We start from the raw sequence: 27780 nt of genomic DNA on the forward strand, positions 1-27780 counted from the left end.
TAAATAGAGAAACCCACGACTGACAGTGAAAAAATAGGAAATGACTCGTCAACGCAACTACCCCAAGTCGCCGCTGAGCCACTCTCTCCGTCCGCGAATCCGTAAATGGAAGGGGACGAAATGCTCAGGGTGAAGCTCGGCAGGCAGGGCCTTGAGGTAAACGATCGCAGCACCTTCCTCCGCTCGTCGCCATCCTGGCGCTAATGATTCTTGAAATAATCGAGTTTGGTGCCAATGTCTCCGTAGAGGGGGAAAGGGAAATGTGGTTTGGCAAGGGAGGGAGGAGGGAGGGAGCGCAATATTGCCTGTGCACTAGGAAATTCAGAATCATTTTCCTACAATTGGATCGGTTTTTGTTGTGGTTTTGATCGATTGGGCTTGTGCGATGTGAAATGCAGGTGTCCAAGCTTGGCTTCGGGTGCATGGGCCTCACTGGAGTGTACAACGCCCCTGTTCCTGACCAAGCTGGGATCGACATAATCAAGCACGCGTTTGAGGCCGGCATCACCTTCTTCGACACCGCTGATGCCTATGGGCCACACACCAACGAGGTCCTGCTCGGAAAGGTAAAAACATTCTGAATCCAGTCGAGTGATGTTTGTATGTCTGATTGGTCTGGAGCCTGGAGGCCGGTGGAATTCAACTAGGATAGACAAGAATGTTGATGTGAGAGTTGTGCGTCTTGGTGACTACATAGGTGGCATGTTGGGGGTAAGAATAATGTTCTTAGTACGTTAACGTTGTTATGATTCACACTTGTATTTAATACGAGGCCCTAAGTCCAGTGTATACACATATACAACATAGAATCCTATCTATATACGATAGGGAAATAGAGTAACAATATAAAATAGAGTTTTATCTAACAACCCCTTGAACTCAAGGTGGATCAATCACACTGAGTTTAGGGAGATGGAATCTATGTTGATCTTTGATCTGTGCCTTGGTGAAGATATCAGTCAACTAAAGATCTGGAAATACATAACGAAAATCAATAATATCATTCTAAACTTGTGCTCGTGTATAATAAGCATCAACACACATGCTTTACTAGATCACAAACAATACTAATAGCACCAAAGTGGAGTCAATATAGACACAGAAACACCAAAATCAGCAAGCAAACACCGTAGCCAAGTCACTTCTGCCGCCACAAGAGCAATATCACGAAACTCAGTCTCTGTACTCAAACGGGAAACTACTAACTGCTTCTTAGTCTTCCAAGCAATGAGAGAACCATGAAGAAAAACACAATAGGCTGAAAGAGACCGACGATCAGAGAAATCACTAGCCCAAGTCGCATCACAATAAACATGGAGCTGCAAGGAGTTAGAGCGAGGAAAGAATAAACGATGAGAGATAGTTCCACGAAGATAATGTATACATTTCAACACCCCCATTCACATGCAGCCAGAGAAAGGCGCAAATGTGAAAATAAAGGGACCAAGTCATTAATAAAGCCTCTGCCAGGATTCGAACTCAAGGTCTTTGGTTTTGATACCATTTTAGGAATAGCACTTGTATTATTCAATATGAGACCCTAAGGCTAATATATACTAATATACACACAGGCACAACATAGAGTCCTATCTATATACAATAGGAAAATAGAGTCCTATCTAACAAACATGTTTTTAAAATGCATTAATCACTAACTCCTCCCAAAATCTTTTTTCTCGTACATGCATGAAATTTGTGTATCTTTATATTAAGAAGAAAAGGTTGTGGTACAAGAAATCCTGATTACAACCACTCGCACACACAAATGCACATGAAACTTCTAAACTCCAATTACATAGGAAACAACACACACATGACCTAAAACGCCTCTGTCATGTGGGGCCACCACTATCAGCGTAGGCCACACGACTAACAACAGATCATGCCGACGCAGGAGTAGTAGGCAGTTAGGCGTGACTAGAAAGTAGGAGATTTGTTTAGTTAAGAGGATAAGTAGTAGGAGTTTGTTAGGGAGATAAGTATTAGATGATAAATAGGAGGAGTTTGTCGGGCATCGGGCTGTCGGGCAAAAACCCCGACGCCATTACCGGCTGAGGCTACAAACTCTGTAGTCGAGGCCCGCTGTCTTGGGCGCCATGCCCTTGACAACCTGGTATCGGTATCCAGGAGATCCTCTTCATCCGGACCAACCGTCCCCATCACGCCCGCACCACCATCCCCATCAACCGCGCCTCTGATGGCCAACCTCATGACCAACAACCTCGCTGATCTCATCACCAAGCTCACCACGACCGTCGAGACGCTGAAGAACAAGCTGGACACCCTGGATCATCACACCACCGACTCCTCGACGTTCGGCGCCAGAGGGACGTTCAGCGGCGAGCACCACAGCGATCGACCACTGCACTTTCAGAAGCTCGATTTTCCCACGTTCAACGGAAAATCTGACCCACTGGTGTTCATCAATCGGTGCGAACTGGTTGGTGCATGCAACTAAATAATCATAAGGCTCAAACAAGACTGACCCAACAAAGAGATTATCATATGCAGATTTTGTCGAATACTTGCAAACTCCATGCCCACCATGGTTTGTCTGATGTCCAACTCTTCAGTTACCACTGCCATCATTCTCGAGTTATATTGGATCATGGGGATACACTTGTTGTCTTGCAATGAAGTTTCAGGGAGCAGAGAAAGTCCCCCTGTATAAAAAACTATAGATGATGTCCAGGCAGCTAATGGTAGTTAAATTAGTCTTTTGTTTGCATATATTATTTTGGAATATAAATTAACGCATTAGGCACAATTGCTTATATGAGCAAGCCAGAAGGTAAAATCCTCTTGAAAATAAATTATGTTTCAAAACCACCGTGACCTTGCATAACTACATGCCTATAACGGTTCCCCCAGAATTCCCCAATAGTAGAGATGGCCCTCGTCTCTCCCGCCCCCGCCCTCTTGGCTCCTGACGCCCTCCCCCTCCCCAGCACCAGCACGCGCCGGTTCCCATTCCGGGGCCGGCGGCCAACTCCCTTGCTGCCGTCGCCGCAGCACCCTCTAGCCCTGGCGCGTCGGCTTCTATCCCCTCCTTGTTTCCTCCCGTGTCCCATGTAGCCAGGGGGCGCTCCAAGTCTCTAAGGTGGGGTGACCTCAGTCCGGCCTCTTCGGATGGCGTGACGTCGCTCGACTCCCGACCTTCCTTCAAGGACGTGCTGGTGAGACCAGCGAATCCTTTGCCGCCCAGCCGTGTGGTAGTCCAAGAGTCAGCCCTGGCAGCTGGAACGTCCTCGGCGCTAGGGAAGGTGAACCATCGGCCGCCTTGCTCTCACCCCTTGTCTACAAAGCGGCGGAGTCCCAGGCAGGCTCCCCACTCTACACCGGCTTTCCGCCCAACTCCAAGTTTTGATGATCGAGGATGGACAACAGTGGAATCCAAACAAGGTAGAAGACGCCGGTTGAGGGCTTCACGACGCCCGAGTCGAGTCCCTGCTGAGCTTGTTGGAAGGTGCTTCAACTGCTTGGGCTGCGATCACAGGGCTGCGGGGTGTGACAGTGAGCCTCGGTGCTTCCTCTGCTCGGAGCTTGGCCACAAGTCTTCCTCCTGCCCCAAGACCCCGGTGTGGAAGCGGCTCGGGCGCCCCAGAGTCCCGGTCTGGGAGCGGCTTTCACCGGCAGTTGAGGGGAGAGTCCAACGAGTGGCAGGCCACCGTTCGGTTTGGCAGCGTATCGCTACGCCCGAAGCTGTTCCGATCGCCCCTTCTATCCTGGTGGGAGGCATGCTTGGCGTCTCGGCTGCACAGGGCAATGGCGACCCTACCAGCTCCAGGCGCAAACGGTGGAGGAAGAAGAAGCGTTTGGAGCGTGAAGATGAGCCGACTTTGGAGATTGTGGCTCCACCTCCTCCCGTGCAGATGCTTCCGGCAGTTGATGCGACTGCTTGTGTGATCGATTGGTCTGTTCAGATGTCCATTGCGGAAGATAATCTCAAGACGGCTGCGGTTATCACAGTGGTCTGTTCCAGGGACATCAGCGCAAATGAGATCGTGTCGGTCTTGGCTCCACGACTGGAAATGGAGGAGGGAGGATTGGTTCTCCGGCAGTTATCCCAGTCCAGCTTCTTGGCTGTCTTACCCAGCCGTGTGCAACTCGACACGCTGGTGGATAGCTTCCCTATCATCAGAGAAGAAAATTTCATGCTCTCCTCAAGGCGCTGGACGAGGTTCGGGGGTGCTGGTGGTAATTCCTTGAAGCACCTCGTGGAACTTGAGCTCAGAGGTCTGCCGGTGCATGCGTGGGAGACTTCGGTGGTGCAACAATTGATCAACCCCCATGCGTGCATTTCCCAGGTTCTGCCCGACACGCTGGAAGTCCGGAGTTTGGAGGCCTTTCGATGCCTTGCCTGGTGCAGCGACCCTGAACGTATCCCAGCTACGAAGGACCTCTGGATCACTGAACCAGACCAGGCTTCGGCTGCTGATGGGAAGAAGGCCCTGGTGTACCCGGTGCAAATTCGTTGGGTTCCTGCTGATTTGAGCCTCTTGACTGGTGATCCACCGCTGCTGATTGGAGGTGACGACCAGGACAAATCTGATACCCCCCTTCACGGAGAAGATGTAGTGACAACCCTCCACGTACTCAACATGATGCAATCAATGACGTTCCTGGTAACAAGACCCACACTCAACGGCGGCCGGTTCATGACCGATTGGGACCCTTGAGGCGCTCAGATTCCCCCAGGGAATTGAGCCATCCTCGGGTTCAGATTGATTTTGAGGCCCGCAGCAGCCAGCCTTGTGTTCTGTCTGATGCAGTGGCGGACAGCTGCGTAGGGAATCCTCCGACTCCTGTGCCGGACGGGGTTCAATGTATGGCGGGGGATGTGCTGCTGCGGAGCGAGGAGGGCTGCGAAGATGCTGAAGTAATTCCCATGACCCCGATGGCCGTTTCCAGCCCCTGTCCTTCCTCTGGAGGGAGACGCAGACTGTTGTTGAAGACCGCTACAAAGCAAGCAAAGTTCAGGAACCCGCCCATTGCGTTCTTCAGGCGGCGGCGGCGCGCTCCGAGGACCCCTGAGGGCGCCACACTTCCCCCTTGCTCCTCTGGTGATCGGGGGGCAGAGAGCAGCCTAGGCGCCTTGCCTCCTGCCCCTGCAGCTGGGGTGGCCGCGTCGCTCCTTCCACATGGGTCGCCCCCACTTGTGGAGTCCCATGGGTCGCCAGGACAGCAGGATTTTCTCCGTCGAGTTTCTAAGGCTGTTGGCGCCGTTCTTCCTCTTCCGAAGGCAGTGGGGGGAGGCCGACGACGGAGGCAGCCCACTTCCCTTCCGGACGCGATACGCCGAAGTCGGCGCGTTGCGGGGTTGGGAGTGGAGCAAGTTCAGCATATTCCCAAAGCAAGAAGGTCAATCATGAAGTCCATCCTCGCGGAGCCGGACAGTGAACAATTCAGCCAACAAAATCTGGATGCTTATGCGAAGCTCTTCCAAGCACCCTTGTCTCGTGCCCAGGTGGAGGCTCTCGCTGCTCTCTTTGGATGGGTGATGCCGGAGGATGAAGGTGAGGTTGTTCCCCCTGGGACAGCCACTCTGGTCTGCTGATTACAGCCCACGGTCGCCTACTATTCCAACTGTTGTCCTATGGATCCTTCCCTAATCTTATTCTGGAATGTTCGCGGTCTCAACTCTGCCGCTAGACAGGATGTTGTTAGGAGTTTGGTTGACTCATTAAGAGTAGATGTTGTCTGTTTGCAAGAAACAAAGTTGGTTAATTGCGATCGTCGCACAGTTTTGTCAATGTTAGGCGCTGATTTTGACAATAACTTCATTTGTCTCCCCTCGGTTGGGGCCAGTGGTGGGGTGCTGATTACTTGGAGAGGAAAATTGGGAAGAATCGTTGCCTCTCGCGTGGACTCCTTTAGTGTTTCAGTAAAATTCAACCCTGCTGATGGCGTGGCTTGGTGGCTCACCTGCGTGTATGGTCCGCAGGGTCATGACAGAAAAATTGCATTTATTTATGAGTTGAGAGCGATCAGAGCTGCTTGCACCGGGCCTTGGCTCCTAGGGGGTGATTTCAATCTCATTTTCAGAGACGAAGACAAAAACAACATAAATATCAATCGGCCCATGATGGGGAGGTTCAGAAGGTGCATCAATGATTTAAGCATCAAAGATATTGACCTCTTAGGCCGGAAATATACGTGGTCTGGCGCTAATAATGTGCAAGTCAAGCTGGACCGGGTTTTCTGTTCTTCGGATTGGGAGGAAAAATTCCCGAATTATCTGCTGCAAAGTTCGGCTTCAGAGGATTCAGACCACTGTTCTCTCCTGTTGGGATTGAAGGACAACCACACTGGGAAACGGAGATTTCATTTTGAATCATTTTGGCCCAGATTTGATGGTTTTCTGGAAGCGGTATCTAATACCTGGGGTTCTGTTCAGCAGTCTTCTTGTCCCCTCAAGACCCTCTCCCTAAAATTCAAGGCGACAACAAAAGGGCTGCAAAGTTGGAGTGACAGAAAGGTTGGAAATTTCAAACTGCAACTTGAGCTTGCCAGAGAAATATTGCTGCAGCTTGAAGTGGCAAAAGAGAGCAGAATTCTTGATGTTCTGGAGACTTGGCTGTTTGGACGCTTGAAGAAATGCTCTCTGTCTCTTGCATCCTTAATCCGCTCGATGGCTAGGACTAGATCAAGAATCGCTTGGCTCAAAGATGGTGATGCTAATACAAGGCTCTTCCACTCTTGGTCTCGTTATCGGAAAAGGAAAAATTTCATAGCCAAAATTCAAGACGGGGAGCAGCTAGTGACCAGTCATAGTGATAAGGCAGAGGTGCTCCGGTCCTTTTATTCAGATCTGATTGGTACAGGGCAGCAAAGATCCAGAACTGTCAACCTTGACACCTTAGAAATGCAGCACACTGACCTTCAGGGGCTTGAGCAGCCAATCTCAGAGGAGGTGTGGAATACCATCAAGCAGCTTCCTCCGGACAAAGCCCCGGGGCCTGATGGGTTCACAGGCCGTTTCTATAAGGTCTGCTGGTCAATCATCAAAAAAGACATTATGGCTGCTATCATGGCTATCTGGAACAAGGACTTTCGGAATTTCAGATACCTCAACACAGCCTTCATTACTCTTTTGCCTAAGAAAGAGGATGCCATACTTGCCAAGGACTTTCGACCTATTAGCTTGATCCACAGCTTCGCAAAATTAATCACGAAGATCATGGCAAGTAGACTTAGTGGTTATATAGACAAGCTGGTTTCTAGGAACCAAAGTGCGTTTATCAAGGGCCGATTCATCCAAGATAATTTTATGTTAGTTCAGCAAACTGCAAGACTGCTGCACGCTCAAAAACAGCCTAGAATCCTTCTCAAGTTGGACATTTCCAAGGCCTTCGATTCGGTGTCTTGGTCCTTCTTACTTGAAGTATTGGTAAAGGTTGGATTCGGCCCCATTTGGAGAGATGTGATCAGTGGGCTGCTTATGACCTCCTCTACCCAAATTCTACTTAATGGAGTTCCTAGGGAATTCATTCAACACTTGAGGGGCCTGCGGCAGGGGGACTCGTTATCCCCTCTTCTCTTCATCATCGTTATGGATGTTCTCAATGGCCTAATTGTTAAAGCTGCTGATGAGGGTTTGCTTCAACCCCTCTCAACTCGCTCCATCCAGCACCGAATATCGCTCTATGCTGATGATGTGGTAATTTTCTTGAGACCGGCTGCTAGTGATCTGCACTTGGTAACAAGGATTTTGGAGTTGTTTGGGGACGCCTCGGGGCTTAAAACCAATGTTCAGAAAAGCAGTGTGGCTCCCATTCACTGCTCTCCGGTAGACATGGAAATGGTAACCCAGATTTTTCCTTGCAAAGTTGAAACACTTCCTCTTAAATATCTCGGGCTGCCTCTTTCCCTCAGGAAGCTTAGCAAGGAGCAGCTGCAACCACTAATCGATAGGCTTGCGGACCTCTTACCTAATTGGAAGGCCGACCTGATGACTCGAGCTGGCAGAGCCATCCAGGTGCAGCATGTGCTCACGGCAACAGTTATATATCATACCATGGCATTGGATTTACCTAAGTGGGCTATCAAAGCCATTGACAAGATTAGACGTGGCTTTCTTTGGAAAGGGCGTAAGGATGTGCTCGGTGGCCACTGCTTAGTCGCTTGGGGCAAAGTGACACACCCAAAGGAGCTTGGTGGGCTTGGCATCTCAGATTTACAAAAGCTGAATTGGGCCCTTCGGGTTAGATGGCTGTGGTTGGAAAAAACAGATCCCTCGAAGTCTTGGGCTGATTTACCTCTCCAGAGTTTCAGCATTCTGAAATCTATCCTCTCTACAGCTTTGATTACAGAAATTGGTGATGGTCGTAACACCTTATTTTGGAGGGACAGATGGTTGATGGGGTTGAGGATTGAGGATCTAACTCCTCATATTTTTGCCATCGTCCCGACCAGGATTACCAATAGGAGAACAGTGGCTGAAGGTATCGTGGAGATGGCTTGGATTCGGGACCTGAGAGGCACCATCACTTGGGATGTCCTCTCTGATTTTTTAACTCTTAGTGAAGTCATTGCAGATTACTCCATTAATGTTGGAGTGCCAGACAAGCATATCTGGAAATTCTCCCCGACAGGCCAATACTCTTCAAAGTCGGCTTATGATATGTTATTTCTTGGTTCCACTTCTTTGGGAGCATATGAGCGCATTTGGGAATCTTGGGCACCTTCAAAGTGCAGTTTCTTCCTTTGGCTTGTCATGCACAACAGATGCTGGACCGCAGACCGTCTTGCTAGAAGGGGGCTACCCCACCCCAGTGTGTGCCCCCTTTGCGACCAAGAAGAGGAAACAATACAACATCTTCTCATCTCTTGCGTCTTTGCACGACAGTTCTGGTATTCCTTGTTAAGCAGGTCTGGGTTGCCTAACCTTTCACCAGATAATGCTAGTTGCAGCCTTGATGACTGGTGGAGCAGGGCTGTGGAGAAGATTCCCCGTGATCTCCAATCCGGCTTCAATTCTCTAGTTATTCTTGGCGCTTGGAGCCTTTGGCGTCATCGCAACGACTGTGTGTTTAATGGGAGATCGCCAAGCCTGGCGAGTGCTCTCACCCTCGCTGGCGATGAGCTCAGGATGTGGTGTAGTGCCGGGGCAAAAGGGTTGAACCTGCTTTCAACTCTTATGTTTATGCTTGACCCAAGGGGATAGTCTAGTGGCTTGTTCAGAGTGGTTGTGTGTGGTTGCTGTGTTGCGTCTTGTGTCTTGTTGTGTCATGTGTGTGTGTGTCGTGTCAGGTGTGTGTCGTGTGTGTTGTGTTGTACCTTCTTCTATCTATTAATGGAATGATACGCAGATCTCCTGCGTGTTCGAGAAAAAAAACCCCTTTTATAACAGTGGGCACCCTAACCATTGAGCAAACACATGCGCAGACATCATTTAAATTGTCAAAACTAGATTGTGGATTTTTGTGCTTGATGTTATCTTTTGAATCACGAGTGCACATCTGTGCAAGGCTCGGAGGCCTTTCTCTCCAGTATAATGGGAGCTCTGAAGTTCCATCCCTTCCACTCATGATTTATTCTTAGTGGTCTTACTTACAGATCCTAATTGTATAAGAGACACAAGGCCAGAAGCTTTGTTTCTTTGATGTCCCTTCCTAAAACCAATGGATTTATATTCCAAGGTTGTAAGGCTATCTCTAGTAGCTCTCCTATCTTATTCCCTATTTCACCTTGTACTTCAAACTTCACTTTGCAAATGTCATCTGCAGTGCAAAACAGTGTTTTGCACGACCATATGACAATCTGCTGGACACAACCTCACTTGCAACCTTGGGCTTTGATGATCATTTGGACACTCATGTACCTTCACCATACAGTGCGGTTTCAAGTAGCATGCTGTGCCCGGTATCAGTGGTTCTGTTGTTCCTTGATTGTATACCTGAAGCACATTGTGATACACAAATATATATATATATATATATATATATATATATATATATATATATATATATATATATATATATATATATATATATAGACCAACCTAGGAGGAAAGAAAATAGTCATCCTCAACCAATGATTTGCCCATTTTGATACACAAATTGCATTATTTGTCATGAGTATCATATCAAGATATTTTGGTTGTACAGGCATTGAAACATTTTCCTCGTGAGAAGGTGCAAATTGCCACCAAATGTGGCATTGCAGGATTTGATGCAAGTGGCATGCGTGTGAAGGGCACTCCAGATTATGTTCGAGCTTGTTGTGAAGCAAGCCTTCAGCGCCTTGCTACTGACTACATTGATATATACTACCAACATCGCATTGATCAGTCAGTGCCTATAGAGGAAACTGTGTGTATCTGTTGACCGTGAACTATGCTTTGTAGTTTGCATTTCATCCATTCTGTGTGACATCATCAATGGTTGTGTAGATGGGAGAGCTCAAGAAGTTGGTTGAAGAAGGGAAAGTGAGGTATGTTGGCTTATCAGAGGCTAGTGCCGATACCATTCGACGGGCACATGCTGTCCATCCAATTACTGCGGTGCAGTTGGAGTGGTCACTATGGACCAGAGATATAGAGGAAGATATAATTCCAGTCTGCAGGTTCATCCCCTCCTTAACCTATATACTTGAACAATGTTATCTACCTTTACTTCCAGAAACTTTGGCATGTTATATGCCTTAGCCTTCGATGCAATCTCTTTATTCCATTGGAACTTATGTTTGCAGCCTTGATTAGCATTATTGGTTCTTAACAATTTTAGTCACAATATGTTCTTTTGGAAAATTCCTTATCATCGATTAAAAATAATAACCTTTGAAATGTGAGAGAAAAAATATCCTGCTTTTGTTTATGTTACGACTGTACTACTATGCCTATCAGGTTTGTGTTGACTATTGTGAGTAAATTTTTAAGTTTATGTACTTATATAACAATTGTATATATCTGGTGTCATGAATCTGTCTTATAAGTTTCACAATCATCAGAGATCAGACCCCAGCTTACATATTGTACGATGCTGACTATTGATTTTACACTGATGAATACACAATATGGACTGTTAGACTTTTTAAGTTATGTGTTTTAGGGACTTGCTATCAGTGTAGACACTATGCAATGTTTACATGGAGTTTTGATTTCTCTCTTTCTATTGCAAGTTCTAATTAACTTATGCTTCATTTTTCTTATCTTTGGTTCGTTGAACATCGATATCATGCATTTATCTGTTTGTCATAAATGCTTGCATTCAGGGAGCTTGGTATTGGAATAGTTCCATATAGCCCACTTGGCCGTGGCTTCTTTGCTGGCAGGGCAGCTGTAGAACGTGTTCCATCAGAAAGTCTATTGGTAAATGAAATTTACACTATCGTAATAATTTTCTACAGTAATGTTATTGTTAGACTATGTTGTGTATGTGTGTGTGGAACATGGTTTTTAAAACGGTATGGCGAGACAAGGGGTTGGACCGCCGCCTTGATGCCTAGGCGGCGCCTAGGCGAGGTAGGCGTCCAAGGCGCCTAGGTGTTGGACCACCGCTTGGACGCCTAGGCAATGCCTTTAAAACAGTGGTGTGGGCCTATATCCTGGTGTGTACAGCCAGGCTGCCTGGTCATATATGGTTAATTTGTTAGAGAGTGATGGGGAGGTCATTGATTGGTGGTGTTTCTGTAAATCTCAGTATCTCCTTAGCCTATATAAGTGCCATCCTGGCATCTTCTCTAATTTATCAAGCATTCCACATAATCACTCTCTTTCATGGTATCTGATCGCCTAGGTTCTACCTACCTGTTTTCCTTCCGCACCGAGCGGACCATCTTCTCCGGCGCTACTCCATGGCTACACCCGTCCGCTGCTGCCACCACTGACTCTAGCGCGCCGATGAAGAGACTCGTGCTGAGGATCGCGAGTGAGTGGCCAAGGCCACCCGTGATGCTCTCGCCCGCGCGACAAAGGCAGAACGCGAGGCCGCTCTTGCTCAATCCAAGTGTGACATGACCAATGCTCGACTTCGCAACGCCCTCGTACGCGCTACGAGCACACGGTCACGGAGTTGCACCATTGGTGTGATGTACAAGTTGACCTTTGGCTTCTTGACTAGGTAATCAAGATTGAGCGGTGAAAACTCGCCGAAAGTAATTGTTGGTCTATGAGCGCTAGGTCTATCTATATCCTCCGTCTTCCTTGATTAAGGTAAGCTTGCTTATGTTGGAACATAAAAAATATGAGTGATAAAAGGACTTTTTCCGGTATAAGGTATAAATAGAAATTGAACTCGCATAAGGACTCTGACACTCTGTCAAGGGCGTACGTGCCCAAGGACGCTGGACCTCGACTACGAAGCTCGTAGCCCCGACCCGTGGTAGCTGGCAGGGTTATGCCCCCTCGCCGTTCTTTGCTGGTTGGGGTGTACCCCCCCACCCCCAATGATTTCAAGTCGCCTAGTCGAACCCTGGGACCGACCAGGCGACTAATCGCGATTAGGCGACGACTAGGGCGACTAGTCGACCCCTAGTCGGTCCTAGTCGGTCCTTGGTCGTCCTAGACTAGTAGTTATACTTATATAGGTATATATATAAATATACATGTATACATTATATAAATTAGAACAAACAGCTAGGATAAACAAAGTAACATATTGCTTCATTGTTTAGGGTTTAGGGTTATTTATGGTTTAGGGGGGAGAAGTGGGGGAGCAGGAGGGACCTTCAGATGACGTGCTCATCTGGTCACTGGTTCGCAGCCACCGCCGGTTGGAGACTGCAGCAGTGCAGCAAGCGAGCAGGACTGCAGGAAAAGGGGTAGGGAACGCAGGGTGCTGTAGCCGCTGGTGTAGCCGCCGACAATCAGGAGTTCAGGACTGCAGGGGCGGTGCCAAGAGAGGAGAGGAGACATGCAGGTTGGAGACTGTTGGCAGCTAGGTTAGAACAGGAGAGGAGAGGGTACTCTAAATTAGACTGTAGATGGGCTAAAAAAGGCCCAATAACTAAACCCTAGCCGGGACGACCAGGACACCTAACTTGGACGACTAGTCGCCCTAGTCGACGATTAGTCGGACGACTAGGTCTTCTAGTCGAGTCGTCCAGCAAATCGTGTCCTAATTGCCGACCAACCCGACTAATCGCGATTAATCGCGATTAGTCGGACGACTTGAAATCATTGAACCCCCCTGACCGACGGCTTGAGAGAGAGAGATAGAGAGTAGATGGAATTAATCTTTGCTTCTCCTTCTCATTGTCTCGGTACAGATATAAATAGCCCACCGGCTAACCAATCACTCCTAAGATTAAGGAGATAATAAGGGAAGCTAATAACCAACTCCTAAGATTAAGGAGATAATAAGGGAAGCTAATAACCAATCACTCCTACGATTAAGGGGATAACAAGGGAAGCTAATAAAAGGGAAACTAATCTTTATCCTTTCTAATCCTGTATGTGCCCAGCGTGCTCCGCGGCGCGACGGATGTCTCGAGCCCGCCGGCGCCTGCTGTACGCGAGGCCCCACATGACAGACTCCGAAAATACCAGGTCCTACGCAAGCAAATTGTTTATAAAACCCCAAAATAGCTTTTTTTTGACTCAATCCACTTCTTGTGTTGAGGTAGACTAGTTCCTCACTAGGAACGTAGGCCAATACGAATAAAATCAATGACATGGGCATGAAAGGAATTCCAGCATGGGAAAGGGAACGCTCGAGCAAGGGAAATTCAAGCAAAGGGCTTTAACCACTTCCCCTCTATGCCCTACGGGGCCACGCCCTCCGGGGTTGACGCCAGGGATATATGCTTTTTATAATGAAATATTGGTCTACTCCCTGCTTCCTATTCGAGTATGAGGAGCAAGAGCGAATTAAAGAAATTAAAGCGTAGCACTAGCGTGCCGAATCAAAGCTGTGAAGTGGAGTGTAGCTACACGAACAGAGGAAAGTGAGCCTATTTGTTCTAGGAAAGCGTATTCGTTCGAAGTCGTATTAGTTGGCATTGTCACTGCAATAGTTTCCTTGATATCATCTGTGGGCTCTCCATTGGTTTGGTCCGGCATCTTAGGTTTCGCAGGATCACTTCACTTATTTCATTTCGAGAAAGAGAACGATTCTTCTTCGATCTAGAAAGAACGATTCTTCTTCGAAGCATGAACCAACCCGCACCTGCCCTCAAAGCAGATACGATTCACAGAAACTTTATCTCTTCTGAAGCACAGAACTAGAAAACCCATGGCCTGCTGCTTGATTAGAAAAAGGAGATCCACGGCCTGTGAGTAACTACGCCATGTTACGAATCACAACCTGACTTCCTCTAGATGAAAGCATAGGTAGTGACGACCTATTGTTTTCTTCTCAGCGGACCCAATGAGTAACTACGCCATGTTACGAATAAAAGCGAGGGAAAATCGGATAAGCAACTTTTGCAGCTATATGAAATGCACTTTGGAAAATCCAGATTCGAGGTCTTGAGGACGAAAACACGAGAAAATGGACTTGCCTACTTTTGCACCGAAGAAACTCATAAGTAATCAAATTTCCGAGGACACGAACAAAAGTAAGTTGTTTTTGGTATTCATATCGGAATTAGCCAGAAGAAGAAACATTTTCACTGCCCTTCATTCTTTGGCCTGCCGGGTTATATTTTGAATCATGAATTTAAACTCGCGCAAAATTTGGGGGTTTTGGGAAGGGGGAAACCCTTTTTAAATCCCAACCTTTCCAATCCCCAAATTTATCTGGCCAACTGAATCCTTAACTCCTCCATTAAACTTACTAGAAAATAAAACCATACCTGTTGTTTTGTCCGGTATGGAGCCAGCATCGTCATAGGTATATGCCGCCACAAAAGACACTTCAGTCACGTAGTTGATTTTGCGGTCCTCGACGTTGCTCTTCTTCAACACAAGGTCGCGGTCCTCCTAAACCTGCATGCTGAAGCCGTCGCTATGCAGATAATCCACGCTCTTGTGCCACTGCTAGGCCATCATACTCTGTCACGTTTGTCAGGTAGGCCATCATACCCATCATCATGTGGTACCCATAATTTCTAGTTAATTCATTGTGATCTTTGGATGTCTCCTGTCATGTAATATCCCAATTTTCAACATTTGAATAAAGGTCATTTTAAAATAATTAATTGCCAAATTAACTTAGTTTTACGACATCAAGATTACGCAAATCATGTCTTTCATCTGCTATCTCTCGTTTTTTTCTTCTAGCAACCTCGAGCTCTAGCCGAGCTTGTCTCTCGCCGTGGTAAATTTCACCCTAACAAGTTGCTGATACCCCCACCATAACTCACGCCCAGACGGAAGGAGCAGATAACCATCCATAGCAAGAACATGCGTGTAGAAACCGCAAGCCTGCCTCTGACCTCCTTGGCGACCGGGTACTCCAGCAAGCCCCCACCTACACCCATTGCCATAAAGCAACCTTGTCGTGCCCAACGAGCTATTGAGTTAAAGTGTTGTATTGCAGACCTTGAAATGATGCCTCAGTGCATAGAGCTACTACTCTGGTAAGACCACGTGCACCCACCTGAGCACACGCTAGCCATGCACCGCAGTCATCGCCGAACGTGTGCCCCACCATGAGCCAAGTTGCCCTGCCAACCTCGAGAGGTTGTGACTACATTGTGATAACTGATAACGTCGTCCGCCGCTTACAGTACACCGATTGAGATTTTGTCCTCTATTGTGAACCGTCATTCCTCAGCCTATAAATCGACCCTGATGACCATACCATAAAGCCTCACACCTGCTTAAGCCATCAACATATCCATCAAATTGTTGTTGCTCCCCCGCAGCCCAAACATCACTTGCCTTACTCTTCAAATTGGAGAGGAAGCCATCTTCAACGAGAGTTATCACCACCGATCTTAGCTGCAGGTGAGCGCACCCATGATCTCTGACTTCTTGCTCTCTCTCGAAGCCATTCCTAAACTCTAGAATCTATGACCATGACGCTCGTCGGGACAACCTTTCCCATGGCCATGTCCTTGACCCGGTTATTAAAATATGCAAGAAAAATTTCACTCAAATATTTGTCATACAAGAACCATAGCCAAGTTTCTAAAAGTTTCTACAATAATCATGACAAACCTTAAACATAAACAAACAAGACAAGCTTCTGGAACCTTCTAAAACCTTCTTCAAGCAAACATAGCTAATTATGAGATATGCATAAAATAAGGCAAGGTTCTAAAATCTCCTACAACAATCATGATAAGCCATGAAGCTTAGATATTTGTATAGACCTCTCTTGAATATGGCAAGATGTCACTCATGCATGGCTCAAGGTGTCACTCATGCATGGCTCATGTGTCTATATAAGGAAAGTGTGACCCCTTGCCATGATATACCACACAAAACCCATTATATCACCTCATTCCATACAAATCTAAGGGCAAAATGTAGTGATAGAGTGTAGGAGCCCTTGCGTAATCATTAAAGTGTTCTTGTTTTAAGTCTTTCGCTTGTGTTGTAATTTTTTTATTTACTTAGTGCATAAGATATGATGTATCAAAAGTAGTGCTCTATCTCCCGAGATCATGATCATAAGGCTTCAAATGTAGGTAGACACTACCACCCGGAAGACAACTTTATCTATAGGTCGGTACTGCTACCCTGAAGCAAAAATGGCTAGCTCTGCCGCCTATTGTACATTAAGGGCCTTTTTGGTTCGCTGCTTCACTTGCCACAGTTTGCCACGCCTAAGGTTATGCGGGTTTGACCGAGTTAGGCGTGCGTTTGGTTTGTAGCCACAGTTGTGGCACGATTTTTCTCCTGCTGCGTAGATCCCACTTATCAATGACTTGTAAAAGTGTGGCAAAATTCTCTTAGGCGTGCCACAGTGTGCTGCATAATTTGAGTGCCTAACCTTAGGCAAGTGGGGTAGAAAACGTGTGGCAATTTTTGGCACCTTAGACATGCAGCCAAACATGTCGTAAGTAACAAGAAATTAAGCGTGAACTATTATAATTTTTAGTTACTTAAGATAGTTACTTAGTACACACTTAATTCGTAATTACTTAGTGCACGATAGGCGGCAGAGCCGACTATTCTTGCTTACAGGTAGCAGCTACACTGTCACACCCGGGCTTTAAGGGATAAAGCCGAGCGCATCTCATACATGCGCCAAAGAAGACAACATATATAATAACAGAGTGTATAGAGATAAATGTCACAATAAGCAGAGTATTTATTACATAGCGGAAGACTTACAAAATAAATTATTAATATAAAACGAACTAAGTCAACTGGGAGACGCCACCTAGATCGAATCGAACTCCTCGTTGTGGCTCCACTTGAACCACCTGTTCTTCTCCTGTGGGGGGGGGGGTGTGAGACAGCAAGGGTGAGCTCACACAAGTTCATCGCTCAACAAGTTGTGGAGAATAATGTGCATGAACTCTCCAAAGGTGGGAGTTCATGTGATGTGTAAGGCTGATCAACAATAGGGGTTAAAGTTGAGCATTGCTTTTAATATGTTGGTCAAAATTTTATTAGCAGTTACTAAATGTAAGTGAATACCAAACTATAATAAATAATAATAGAACAAAATTAATAAATAATCTCATGCAATGCAAATGACAATTTGAATTTCAGTTCCATAAATTAATCATGCGAGAGTCCTGAGCTGCTCATGACCGTGAGCTCGACTAGTATATCAGTTTTACGCTCTGCAGAGGTTGTACCCTGTACCCACAAGTCGTGTATCCCATGTCGCCAGGGTTTGCAAAGCCCTTAGACACTACCGAGGTGAATGGCTAGGGATCCACTACGAGGCCTTTACAAAGTTCCACTAGCTTCCGAAAACCCGCTACAGTTTATGGGAAGAGCACTAGCAAGAATCCCTCGTCTGACCGCCATCGCAGCAAAATCAACCCGAGAACCTCCCTGCATGCAACTCCCCTACTCCCCTTGCCCCTTTTGGGTAAGCTAGTCTTTCACTAGCTTTCCTAGTTAGTTAGCCAAGGGGCTTTACAGGTGAAATGGGGAGTAGGGGAGTTGCATGCAGGGAGGTTCTCAAGCTTTGGACAACTGGCGTTGGGTTAGGGATATTGGGAGTCATCTTGCTATGCTTGGGCTGCAGCAGTATTTAAAATTATGGGATGAGATTGGACAGGTGACTCTTTCACAAGAGGCGGCCAGGCTTGTTTGGAGACACACGACTTCTGGGCAGTTTTCCTCAAAGTCTTGCTATAATGCCTTCTTCCTGGGGTCCATTTTATTTGAGCCTTGGAAACGATTGTGGAAGACTTGGGCCCCCCCTAAATGCAAATTTTTTCTTTGGCTGGCTATAAGGAATAAATGTTGGACTACGGACAGACTTCAGAGGAGAGGGTTACACTACCCGGCGAGTTGCCCCCTATGTGATCAGGAGCAGGAAACAATCCAACATATCCTTTGCAACTGCAGTTTTTCTAGGGATTTTTGGCATCTCATTCTGTCATCCATCGGGCTTGGTAACTTCACTCCTATTGCTGCGGACCAGTCCTTTGCTGCGTGGTGGGAGAGGGTATCTAAAAGAGTCCTTAGGTGCAAGAGGAGGGGTTTCAATAGTGTCATTATCCTTGGAGCTTGGTGCTTGTGGCTCTCTCGTAATAGGGCTGTTTTTGATGGAGTGAGCCCTTCCATTAATTTGACAAAGAGGTTGTTTCTAGATGAGTTGATTAGTTGGAGTAAGGCGGGAGCAAAGCATTTAGACAGTTTGGGAATTATTGTCGCTTTAAATAGGGTCTCGTAGGGCCCGTCAGGCTTCCCCTAGTGGGGGAAGCTTGAGGGTTTGGTCTTGGTGTTGTAATTCGGTCCACTTTGGACCTTTCCTTTCTTACTATAATGATGCGCAGCTCTCCTGCGCTTTCGAGAAAAAAATATCCATAAGATGAGAATTAATATTAAGGCAATTAACCCTATTAGTTACCTAATTATAAAAGTAGTGGATATCATATAACAAATGTTGCTACTGCGTAGTAAATATTCATACGAGACTAACACAACTTGAATGGATCAAATCGGAGTTAAAACAGAGGAGTTATGAATTTTCTAAGGTTTTATGTATAAGATTAACTAGGATATAAATTTTAATGTGACTTCTATGTAAAAACAGTGGTACTATGTGATAAACAATAATATTACAAAATTATAGAGATTGGAATGAATTGATTTGGACTTCATATGCATTTTCTATTAATTACACAAGTTCTAGGAATTGTTTTCATATAAAGATTCATTTTCTAAATGATTTTATATGTTTTTCTCACTGTCCGGACTGCTTCTCAAATTCCAGAGACAACAGGGGTTAATCTACAAAAATTCCCGTGACTCAGAAAACCCCGAGGATGGACCGCGGGTCAATTATTTAATTTCTTAGGTTCTCTTTTGGAATAAGGCTGGCCGAAGGGGTATCGAGCGACCACAGCCGTCCGATCTGATCCACGGTCCGGATTAAATCTCCGCCCTCGCGAACCGGCACGCGTTTCAGACCATTGGATCGCGATCCGTTGGACGTGGGACGGCCACACCACGATCCGATCTAAACCACTCATTACCGAATCAACGCCCCAGATTTAATGTCGCAAAGAGGTATCCCACGATCTAATCTTACGCGTCGGCAACAGATCCAACGGTGAGGATCCCCACCAACCTAAACGTTATCTGGTGATTAAATCCTGAGCGCATGATGGCTGATCAACGGTCGAGAAAAGCCCAAGCTGAATCGGTGCACAGATCTAATCGCAGCCCTTCATTAAAGAATCAACGGCCACCCGATTCTCTTCCTCCCCAACCGAACACTGGCGACCCATCACGCCGCGACGGCAGCGGATCACCGGAGCTATCTCCGATCTGGTGCTTCGATGGCCTAGCTGCAACGCCAACAGCTGCTAAGCGATGCGGGTCCCATGGCGAACTCGAGGGTGGCGCATTAACCGGTGATGAGAACGAATCCGCGGCTGACCACAGCGGCGGTAGGACGCCCGCGCCAAATCCCCGCAACTAATCATCACCACTATAACTAATCCTGGGTGCGCCAGTATGGAAGAGCAAAAGCGAAGGCGCAGGGATACTCACCGAGGTTGGAGGTGAAGGCAGTGCCGGATAGGGATGGATCCGGATATTTATTCGGATGTCAAATTTTTGGTCTTCTTTCTTCGATTATGAACGAATAACATATAGAATTTGCTATGTAAATTTATATTCTTGTTTTTAGCATTGAGGCTATTAATCTTCACAAAAAATAAACATTAAATTCATTCTATATATTTTTAAATAATTGATATAAAATTCGGATGTCTATTCGAATACGGATTCAGATGTTTTTTCACCCTTTTTTGTTGTAGGGAGAAAATTATATACATAAAAAATTATATAAAAATTTATTTAAATACTTCATAATATTCTTAATAACATTGCCAAAAATTAGCTTTAAATTCTATGTATATCTATGCTAAAATATTAGATTTGTGATACAAGTCGGATGTTTTAGGAACATCCCTAGTGCCGGACACGGTGGACGGCGGCTGTGCAAACCCGCCACACACCGACGAGGGAACGAGTCGTCGCCGGGCAGTTACGCGCGACTCCGCGAACACCAGTACGATCCCGGCCCCCAAGTGAACTCACACGAACCCCGACGGAAGTCCCCGCGGTGAGAACCGAGTGGTTTGCAATGGCGGCGGCGAACTCCCACAACTCCCCACGGCAACAACACCCGAGATTCAATGGTGTAGGGTACCGGGAAGGGTCACGGGGAGATCCCTCTTTATACCTAGGAGGAAGGGTCTGACTCCCAAATAACCCTGCGCGTATCAAGCCGGCGAAGGGAGACCCGGAACATCGTCATCCGTTGCGCGGATTTCTCCCACGACGCGCGCGAGCTGCGGAAGAGACCAATCTGACAAGAGGGGTCCATATGCCAGAGAGAGAGCGGGGAAGAAGGCAGTGGCTGACTCGCTGGGTCCCGCGTGGAAGTGATGCATGTGGGCGACGTGGTAATGGGCCGCGCGGTGAAGGGAATTGGGGTGCGCAGACGTGGGAGGGAGAGAAGTGGAATGGGCCGAGGCCAAGAATTTGGCCCAACGCAGGTAATGCTCCTTTTTATTTTTATTTTATAATTCCTGATTTGTTTTCCTATTCATTATTCTTTTGAATTTGAACTTCAAATAAATTCAATTCTGAATTTTAACAAATAACATAATCCTAGCATGATATGATGATATTTTATTTTTACTATATATATTATTTTATTATTATTTGAATAATATCGATTGCCTAATTCGTGAGGGAGAGAAAATAATAATTCACCCGAAATTAGAAATCTTTTTATTAAAAGATTTTCAATCTCGAATTTTAGTGTTGAGAAATCTATCTTTGATAAAAATAAAAATATATAATATTGCCCTTTACTTATTTCCAAGAAATATGTACTAATCTAATAAAATACTTATTCATTTGTTTATTGTTTTCTTTCTTTTTAGAAAAAAATAGTATTCTGAATGTGGGATAAAAAGTAAAAGTTACTTCAAACTTGAATATTCATGTAAATAAATGCTTATGGTGCATCAGTTAATGAAATGCATAATCATTTAGTTGAATAGAAAAATTTTCTATTACTCCTTTTTTAAATATTTCTTGGTTTTCAAAAGTCAGTCCCCAATTTTCAACTCTCAAATATAATTTGAGATATCTGGATTCACTATTTTATTCCTTCATATATTTATTTTATTTTTTTTTCTTATACAAATTTTGGGCCTTACATACACTCTACCACTACTCACTTCTATCTTGACATTTGATGTGTGTGGAGTGGAGCGGTATGGTGGGTTTGTGTGATATGGCAAGGAGTGGCACTTTTCTTATATAGTCACATATGAGCCTTTAGGATTATGGGGAGGCTACACTAGTGCAAAACAAAAATTTTGACCTCATAAAACCAAGAACTGTCGCTGTTATAGATAACAGGATTACGATTGGGAACAACCATCCCTGATTCCGGTCCCTCTTAAATTTCCTGATTTTTCCCATTTCCCGTATTTTTTGAAAAAAACTATATACGGTTGGTTTACATGGTATACAACATCGGTCGGGGCGGGATTTTCCCGTCCCGTTTTCATCCATAATCTATACACATCCAAGTGCAAGGTAGAAGTGAGTAGTGGTATAGTGTAGGAGTTCTTGCGTAGTTATTGAAGTGTTCTTGTTATAAGTCTTCCGCTTGTGCTGTAAAATTTCTATTTGCTTAGTGGATAAGTTGTGATCTATCAAGAGTGCTCTATCTCTTGGGATAACAAGGCTTCATCTCTAGGTTGGCACTGCCACCCGAAAGCAAGAATGGCTGGCTCTACCGTCTATCCATATATCGTCCACTATGTACCTATATTGATATATATTGTCTTGCTCGTTGTATATCTATGCGTGACGTCTTTTGAGCAGAGCCGATTTCAAAGGAGAATCCAAAAAAGCCAAGACATAAAGAATGTGATGTCGCATACAAGTATCATAATGCATGTTAGTTGTATGAATATTTGATAACTTATAATTGATGAAACTTAATGGGAATGAGACTAGAGCAGCATGGTAAGTGTTAGTGCATGTGCCACCGTGGTGGTAGACTTGCGACCAAGCTCTGTCGTGATGACATCTCGAGTTTGTTAGATTTGGTTGTGGCTGCTCCGCTGAGCAATAAGGACTAGGTGTTGTGGTTCTATCTCACCTAACTACTTCCAGTACGACCACATTAGTTTGTATGGGCAAGCTTTAGTTTAATCTCACTGGTTTACCTAGTTCTTTGGGTTTCACTTAGTAGCCCAGTGTTGATTTTTTGGAGACATTCAGTCCTGTTGTCAAGCCAGCTACTATATGGACTATCCTGTCCTCTCTCTGGCTATCTCCCACTCATGGTCTACCGTCTATCCATTAGCTTGAGGTTAACGATGCATTCCACCATGTTTCTTTGTTTGAGACAGTTTACTGTGCTCAGCCTTCTGGATTTGAGGACCCCACTCATGCTAGTCACGTGTGCTGGCTCAACCGTTTTCTCTATCGGCTGAAACAGGTGCCCCTCACATGGTACAATAGGTTTGCCTCCCACCCCCTGTAGCTTGGTTTTGCTAAGGCTATGTCAGCACATCACACATCCCTCATCGTCTATCGTCCTGGAGTAGATAGAACCTATCTCCTATTTTATGTTGACGACATTGTGTCGACTGCTTCCTCTACGGGCCCACACTTTGGTGTATTATTGCTGCCCTTTAGCGGGAGTTCTGCATGAAGGATTTGGGTGCTCTTCATCATTTTCTAAGGATGCACATCTAGCACACAGGCTCTGGTCTCTTTCTCTCTCAATGGTAGATATGATTGAGATCCATGAACATGCTGACATGGCTGACTGCAAGCTCTGCTCCATGCTGGACGCTCTTCAATATCTAGCGGAAGGCGCACCAAATCTACAGAATTTCACAATCTAGCGGACGCTCTTCAATATATTACCTTTACTAGACCAGATATCTCTTATGCGCTTCAGCAAGTCTGTCTCCATATGCATGATCCATGGGAGCCTCATCTTGCCACTCTCAAACGTATCCCATGCTACGCCCGCAGCACCTTGCATATGGGCTTGTTTGTGTGCCTCTCGCCTCATTTCGGCTTGGTCGTTTACTCCGATGCTGATTGGGCTAGTTGTCCTGACACCTGTCGGTCAACCTACATATATGCATTGTTTCTTGGTGACAATCTAGTTTTGTGGTCGTTTAAGCGTCATCATATAATTTTTCGCTCCAGTATTGAGGTTGAGTATCGAGCAGTCGCCAATGCCGTGGTTGACGTCACTTGGTTACGCCAACTCTTGTCTGAGCTGCACACTCTTGTGCGCAAGACAATTCTGGTGTACTACGACAACATCAGCACAATCTATATGTCCTCCAACCATGTTTAGCACTAGCGCATCAAACATATGGAGATCGATCTACACTTATTTTGGAGTGCATTGCTCTTGGTGATGTTAATGTCCCTCACATTTCTACGATGTCTCAGTTCGCCGACATCTTCACCAAGGGGTTGCCTTTCTGTTTTTACAAAGTTCTGATCTAGTCTCAATGTCTATTCCACCGTCGATTCAACTGCAGGGGGTGTTAGACTATGCTGTATGTGTGGGCCTAATGTGTGGGCCTAGAGCCTGGCCTGTACAGCTAGCCTGCCCAGTCATATATGGTTAGTTTGTTAGAAAGATATGAGGAGATCCTTGATTGGTGGTGTTTAAACCCCATGATCTCCTCAGCCTATATAAGTGTAATACTGGCATCTTCTCTAATTTAATCAATCATTCCACACAATCACTATCTCTTTTAGTTTTTTATGTTCTTTGAGTTAATGTCTCCTCTGTCCCTCCTCAGTCTAAACATCCAAGATATTCTGGGGAAAACTTGGAGAAGAATAAAGTTCTGTATACACGACTTGAAATGTTGTCCAAGAAGTATGGGTGCACACCTGCTCAACTCGCTCTCTCCTGGGTTCTTCATCAAGGAGAAGATGTGGTCCCCATCCCTGGTAATGTCCTGACATCATATATTCATATGTTAATACTGAAGATCATGTTTATGTTCTACTCTGCCTATGAGCAGGGTCAAACCTTTCCATCAACAAACCAAAAATGAAAAGAAAATTCTGTCTCCCCAGTTAGGAAGAAATATCTTTTTTTTTCCTTCAAGTTTTAATGAATTTTAATAAGTTCTTATTCTGGGGTCAGCTATAAGATGTAATATTACATTCAGCAAATAAGTATCATATTGTGGTGTTAAGCTGTGAAGCAGAACAATTTAAAAAAACAAATTGGACCTATTTACAGAGAAAACCCACCTGGTCTCTTCACTGCCCTTCTGAAGTTTGGATCCTGCCTATAAACCCGGCGGGGTCCTCTCACTCCTCTGCAGTTACGTCCGTTGACGTAACTGCAGCTCGCCGGCTGATGTGTGTTGCCGGCTGTGACCTGGCCCCACACGTCAGCCGCCGGACGTAACTGCAGAGGAAACACCTCCCTTTAAACACTGATCTATAACCTTTGAAGCACATAGAAGTTTGAGGTTTAGATGTTGACTTGAGATGCTTCGCTGTAACTGGTGCATTATATTCTTGATTGGGTGTTTGAACTAACTTGAGTGATCTGAGCTTGCACAAATTTTTATCTGAGTAGCCTTCATGCTTCATAGATTGGATTAGATTAGTATATATGTACATTATTGTTGAATTGTATAAGTGAATTGCTTATCTTCTCCTAACAGATTAAGCTTTTTAGGTTAACCTGATTAGTGCATCCACTCTAACAACTATATGCATCTAACTTCCCAATTAGAATTTGTACTGTACTATATAAAATTGAATAATTTATTTTAGATGCATAATGAAGATTTTTCTACTCCATAGAAGGTAGATTAGTCGCACTTTGTGTAACAATTTCAGACACTGGTGCTAATCTATCCCTGAACAAAGCAATATATTGCAGTAGCTGAATACCTAGTCTCAGAAAAGCAGTAATGTGCCATCCTTTTAAACAATTTACCTATTAAGCAAAATTATCTGAAACTAGCAAAGATCTTTTATCAGTTATTGGAAGGAGCGTGTCAATTTGACAATGTCTTGCACAGTTACGCAGTTAGTCCTGCCTGTCAGCATTTTTCTTGAATACGCAGAAGAGCTGCATATTATTTCATTAATAGAAAGAAAGGAGAATACAAACCCCTAGGGTTAATAGGAAACCCACACACGCCCCACTTCTCAACACCAAGGAAAAGGCGCCACTAAAAGAAAAAAGGAGACAGAACTAGACCAGGAACTCAAACTAAATAATGTCCTAGTCATGGGTTGTGAGCAAAGGAAAACCCTACGCTCCAGCTAAGCCCCATAAGGTGAACTCCTCACCAGCCATTACCAAGGCAGAACCTAAGTTTGCAAACTCCCATTGAAAACACAATCATTCCGCTTTTCCAAATGATCCATGCTCCCAAGATGACCAAAGAGTTGAAAACCTTCCTAAGAGTTGGGGCAAGACCCGCTTCAGCAATTCTCCACCATCCATCAAAGGAGAGCTCGCTTGGTTGAGGGGCAATTGCAGCCAACCCCATCCTTTGGAGTTTGGAGCAGCACATACCAGAACTGCCTGGCAAAAACGCATCCCACCAATAGATGGTTGATTGTTTCCATGTCTTGGTCACAAAGAACACAAAGAATGGGATGGGATAGATTTCGTTTGGCTAACCTATCCGCAGTCCAACATCTGTTATTAATCGCCATCCAGATGAAAAAAACACATTTCGGTGGAGCCCAGGCCTTCCAAACTCGATCATGGGCCTCAAAAACAGAAGATCCCTGCAGCAGTACCTCATAGGCAGATTTGACTGAGTATTTGCCATTAGCTGAAAACCTCCAGATATGCTTATCAGGCTGCCGCTGTTGCAAGGAGACAACTGAAAGTAGATCCCCAGGCTGGAATAATTCCTGTAACAACTCCCATGACACTGCCCCATGAATATCAAACACCCAGGACCAGTCGATCAAGGCATCATTCACCAATCGCCTGTTAATCAAGCGTCATGGGATCATACTTATCCTTTGATCGCCTGTCTTTCCAAAAAAAGAGTTGAGGTTCCATCTCCAATTTTGCACCTCGGGGCATACTGAAAACTTGAAGGCACCCCATGGTCTACTGGGATCGGTCTTCTTGTCAGCCTTGACAATTACAAATTTTCCTTGAAAATTTGAACAATCTACTGCTCGAGTTTACTTGTCAATTTTACCATCTTAACCCCCAAAGCGCACTATTGCCTAATTTTCAGTAAATAAATTATTTGAGTGATGTGAAGTGCTCTTTTGTATTATTGCGTACCAAAATATATAAATATACAATTACATCATTCCTGTCATTTTACTAGAAAAGCAATTTCCTCAATACCATTGAGACTGAAAGAGCATCACCTTGGCTGTTTCAAACTTAGCAGCTATTCTCCACTTCAATACGTGTTGTGACTTGACACCAGAATCAGATTCTGTGAAGCGTGCTTTCCTTTTAGGCCCTTTTTGGTTCCCAGGAATTGAAGAGTAATCTAAATATTGAAATGGGACTTTCTAGATATTGGCTTCAATTCATGGGGTGGGGTCCAAAGAGAATATGTTCTTCTCACCGAACTTATTCCCGTAGGGGAACTATGTTTGTGCTGCTAAAACAACTCGAAAAATCATAGTTTTCTCCAGCTACAATTGCCAGATGTTTTGCAGATGTAGCTGTTAGCATACAGTCTAGTTAGTTTCATGTTTGCTTAGTTTAAATGCCCCTAAAATACTTACTGTTGAGAGCCATACAAGCTATATCCTTTTCTGAAATACCATCCAAGTTATATCTGGTTGTGCACACGAGTTGTATAACTGCTCTCTGAATCCAGGAACAACAAAAGCCAAGAACCTTGACGAAAATATCGGTGCTGTAAAGGTAAGGCTGAGCAAGGAAGACCTCGAAGAAATCTCAGGCGCATTCCCTGCTGGTGAGGTGGCTGGGTCTAGACTCCTTGGAGTCTTGGAGCCTTTTTCCTGGAGGCTCGCAAATACCCCGCCTCCAAAATAGCGAGTTCAGATGCAAATTCTTGGCCATCCTACCATTTAGGTCATGTTATGTTAGATCATATCTACATGATGCAAATGATTGTTCCTGTGCTCGCGCGTGAAAATGCATGTACCTGAAACAAAGAGATGTAACAGTTGGTTCTCTGTGTGGAACGTGCTGATTGCTATAGTTGATCAAAGAAATACGTTGGAATTAAGCTAAATGTCCTTCATGGTGCACTTTGATA

General features: G+C 45.2%; 1 protein-coding gene across 3 annotated transcripts; it reads left to right on the forward strand.

The window, feature by feature from the left end:
* LOC100194055 (putative oxidoreductase, aldo/keto reductase family protein) lies at nucleotides 1-27780 on the forward strand. 3 transcript variants are annotated; one of them, XM_035963893.1, is made up of 7 exons: nucleotides 2-156; nucleotides 399-566; nucleotides 10137-10313; nucleotides 10394-10566; nucleotides 11215-11311; nucleotides 24337-24490; nucleotides 27376-27780. In XM_035963893.1, exons 1-7 carry the CDS (start codon nucleotides 106-108, stop codon nucleotides 27552-27554), a joined length of 999 nt encoding a protein of 332 aa, XP_035819786.1. In that variant the 5' UTR covers nucleotides 2-105; the 3' UTR covers nucleotides 27555-27780. The 3 variants fall into 3 exon arrangements, with proteins under 3 accessions (XP_008659554.1, XP_035819786.1, NP_001132584.1); NM_001139112.1 differs by having other exon boundaries at nucleotides 42-156; nucleotides 10110-10313; nucleotides 27376-27753; XM_008661332.4 differs by lacking the exon at nucleotides 10137-10313 and having other exon boundaries at nucleotides 1-156.

This window comes from Zea mays, chromosome 1, assembly GCF_902167145.1.
Source record: "Zea mays cultivar B73 chromosome 1, Zm-B73-REFERENCE-NAM-5.0, whole genome shotgun sequence".
NCBI classification, from domain to species: Eukaryota; Viridiplantae; Streptophyta; class Magnoliopsida; order Poales; family Poaceae; genus Zea; species Zea mays.

Coding starts and splice junctions, on each gene's coding strand:
- LOC100194055 (NM_001139112.1), top strand. CDS start 106: ATGGAAGGGGACGAAATGCTCAGGGTGAAGCTCGGCAGGCAGGGCCTT. Junction 10,567..11,214: donor GATATAATTCCAGTCTGCAG/GTTCATCCCCTC, acceptor GCTTGCATTCAG/GGAGCTTGGTATTGGAATAG. Junction 11,312..24,336: donor TTCCATCAGAAAGTCTATTG/GTAAATGAAATT, acceptor GTCCCTCCTCAG/TCTAAACATCCAAGATATTC.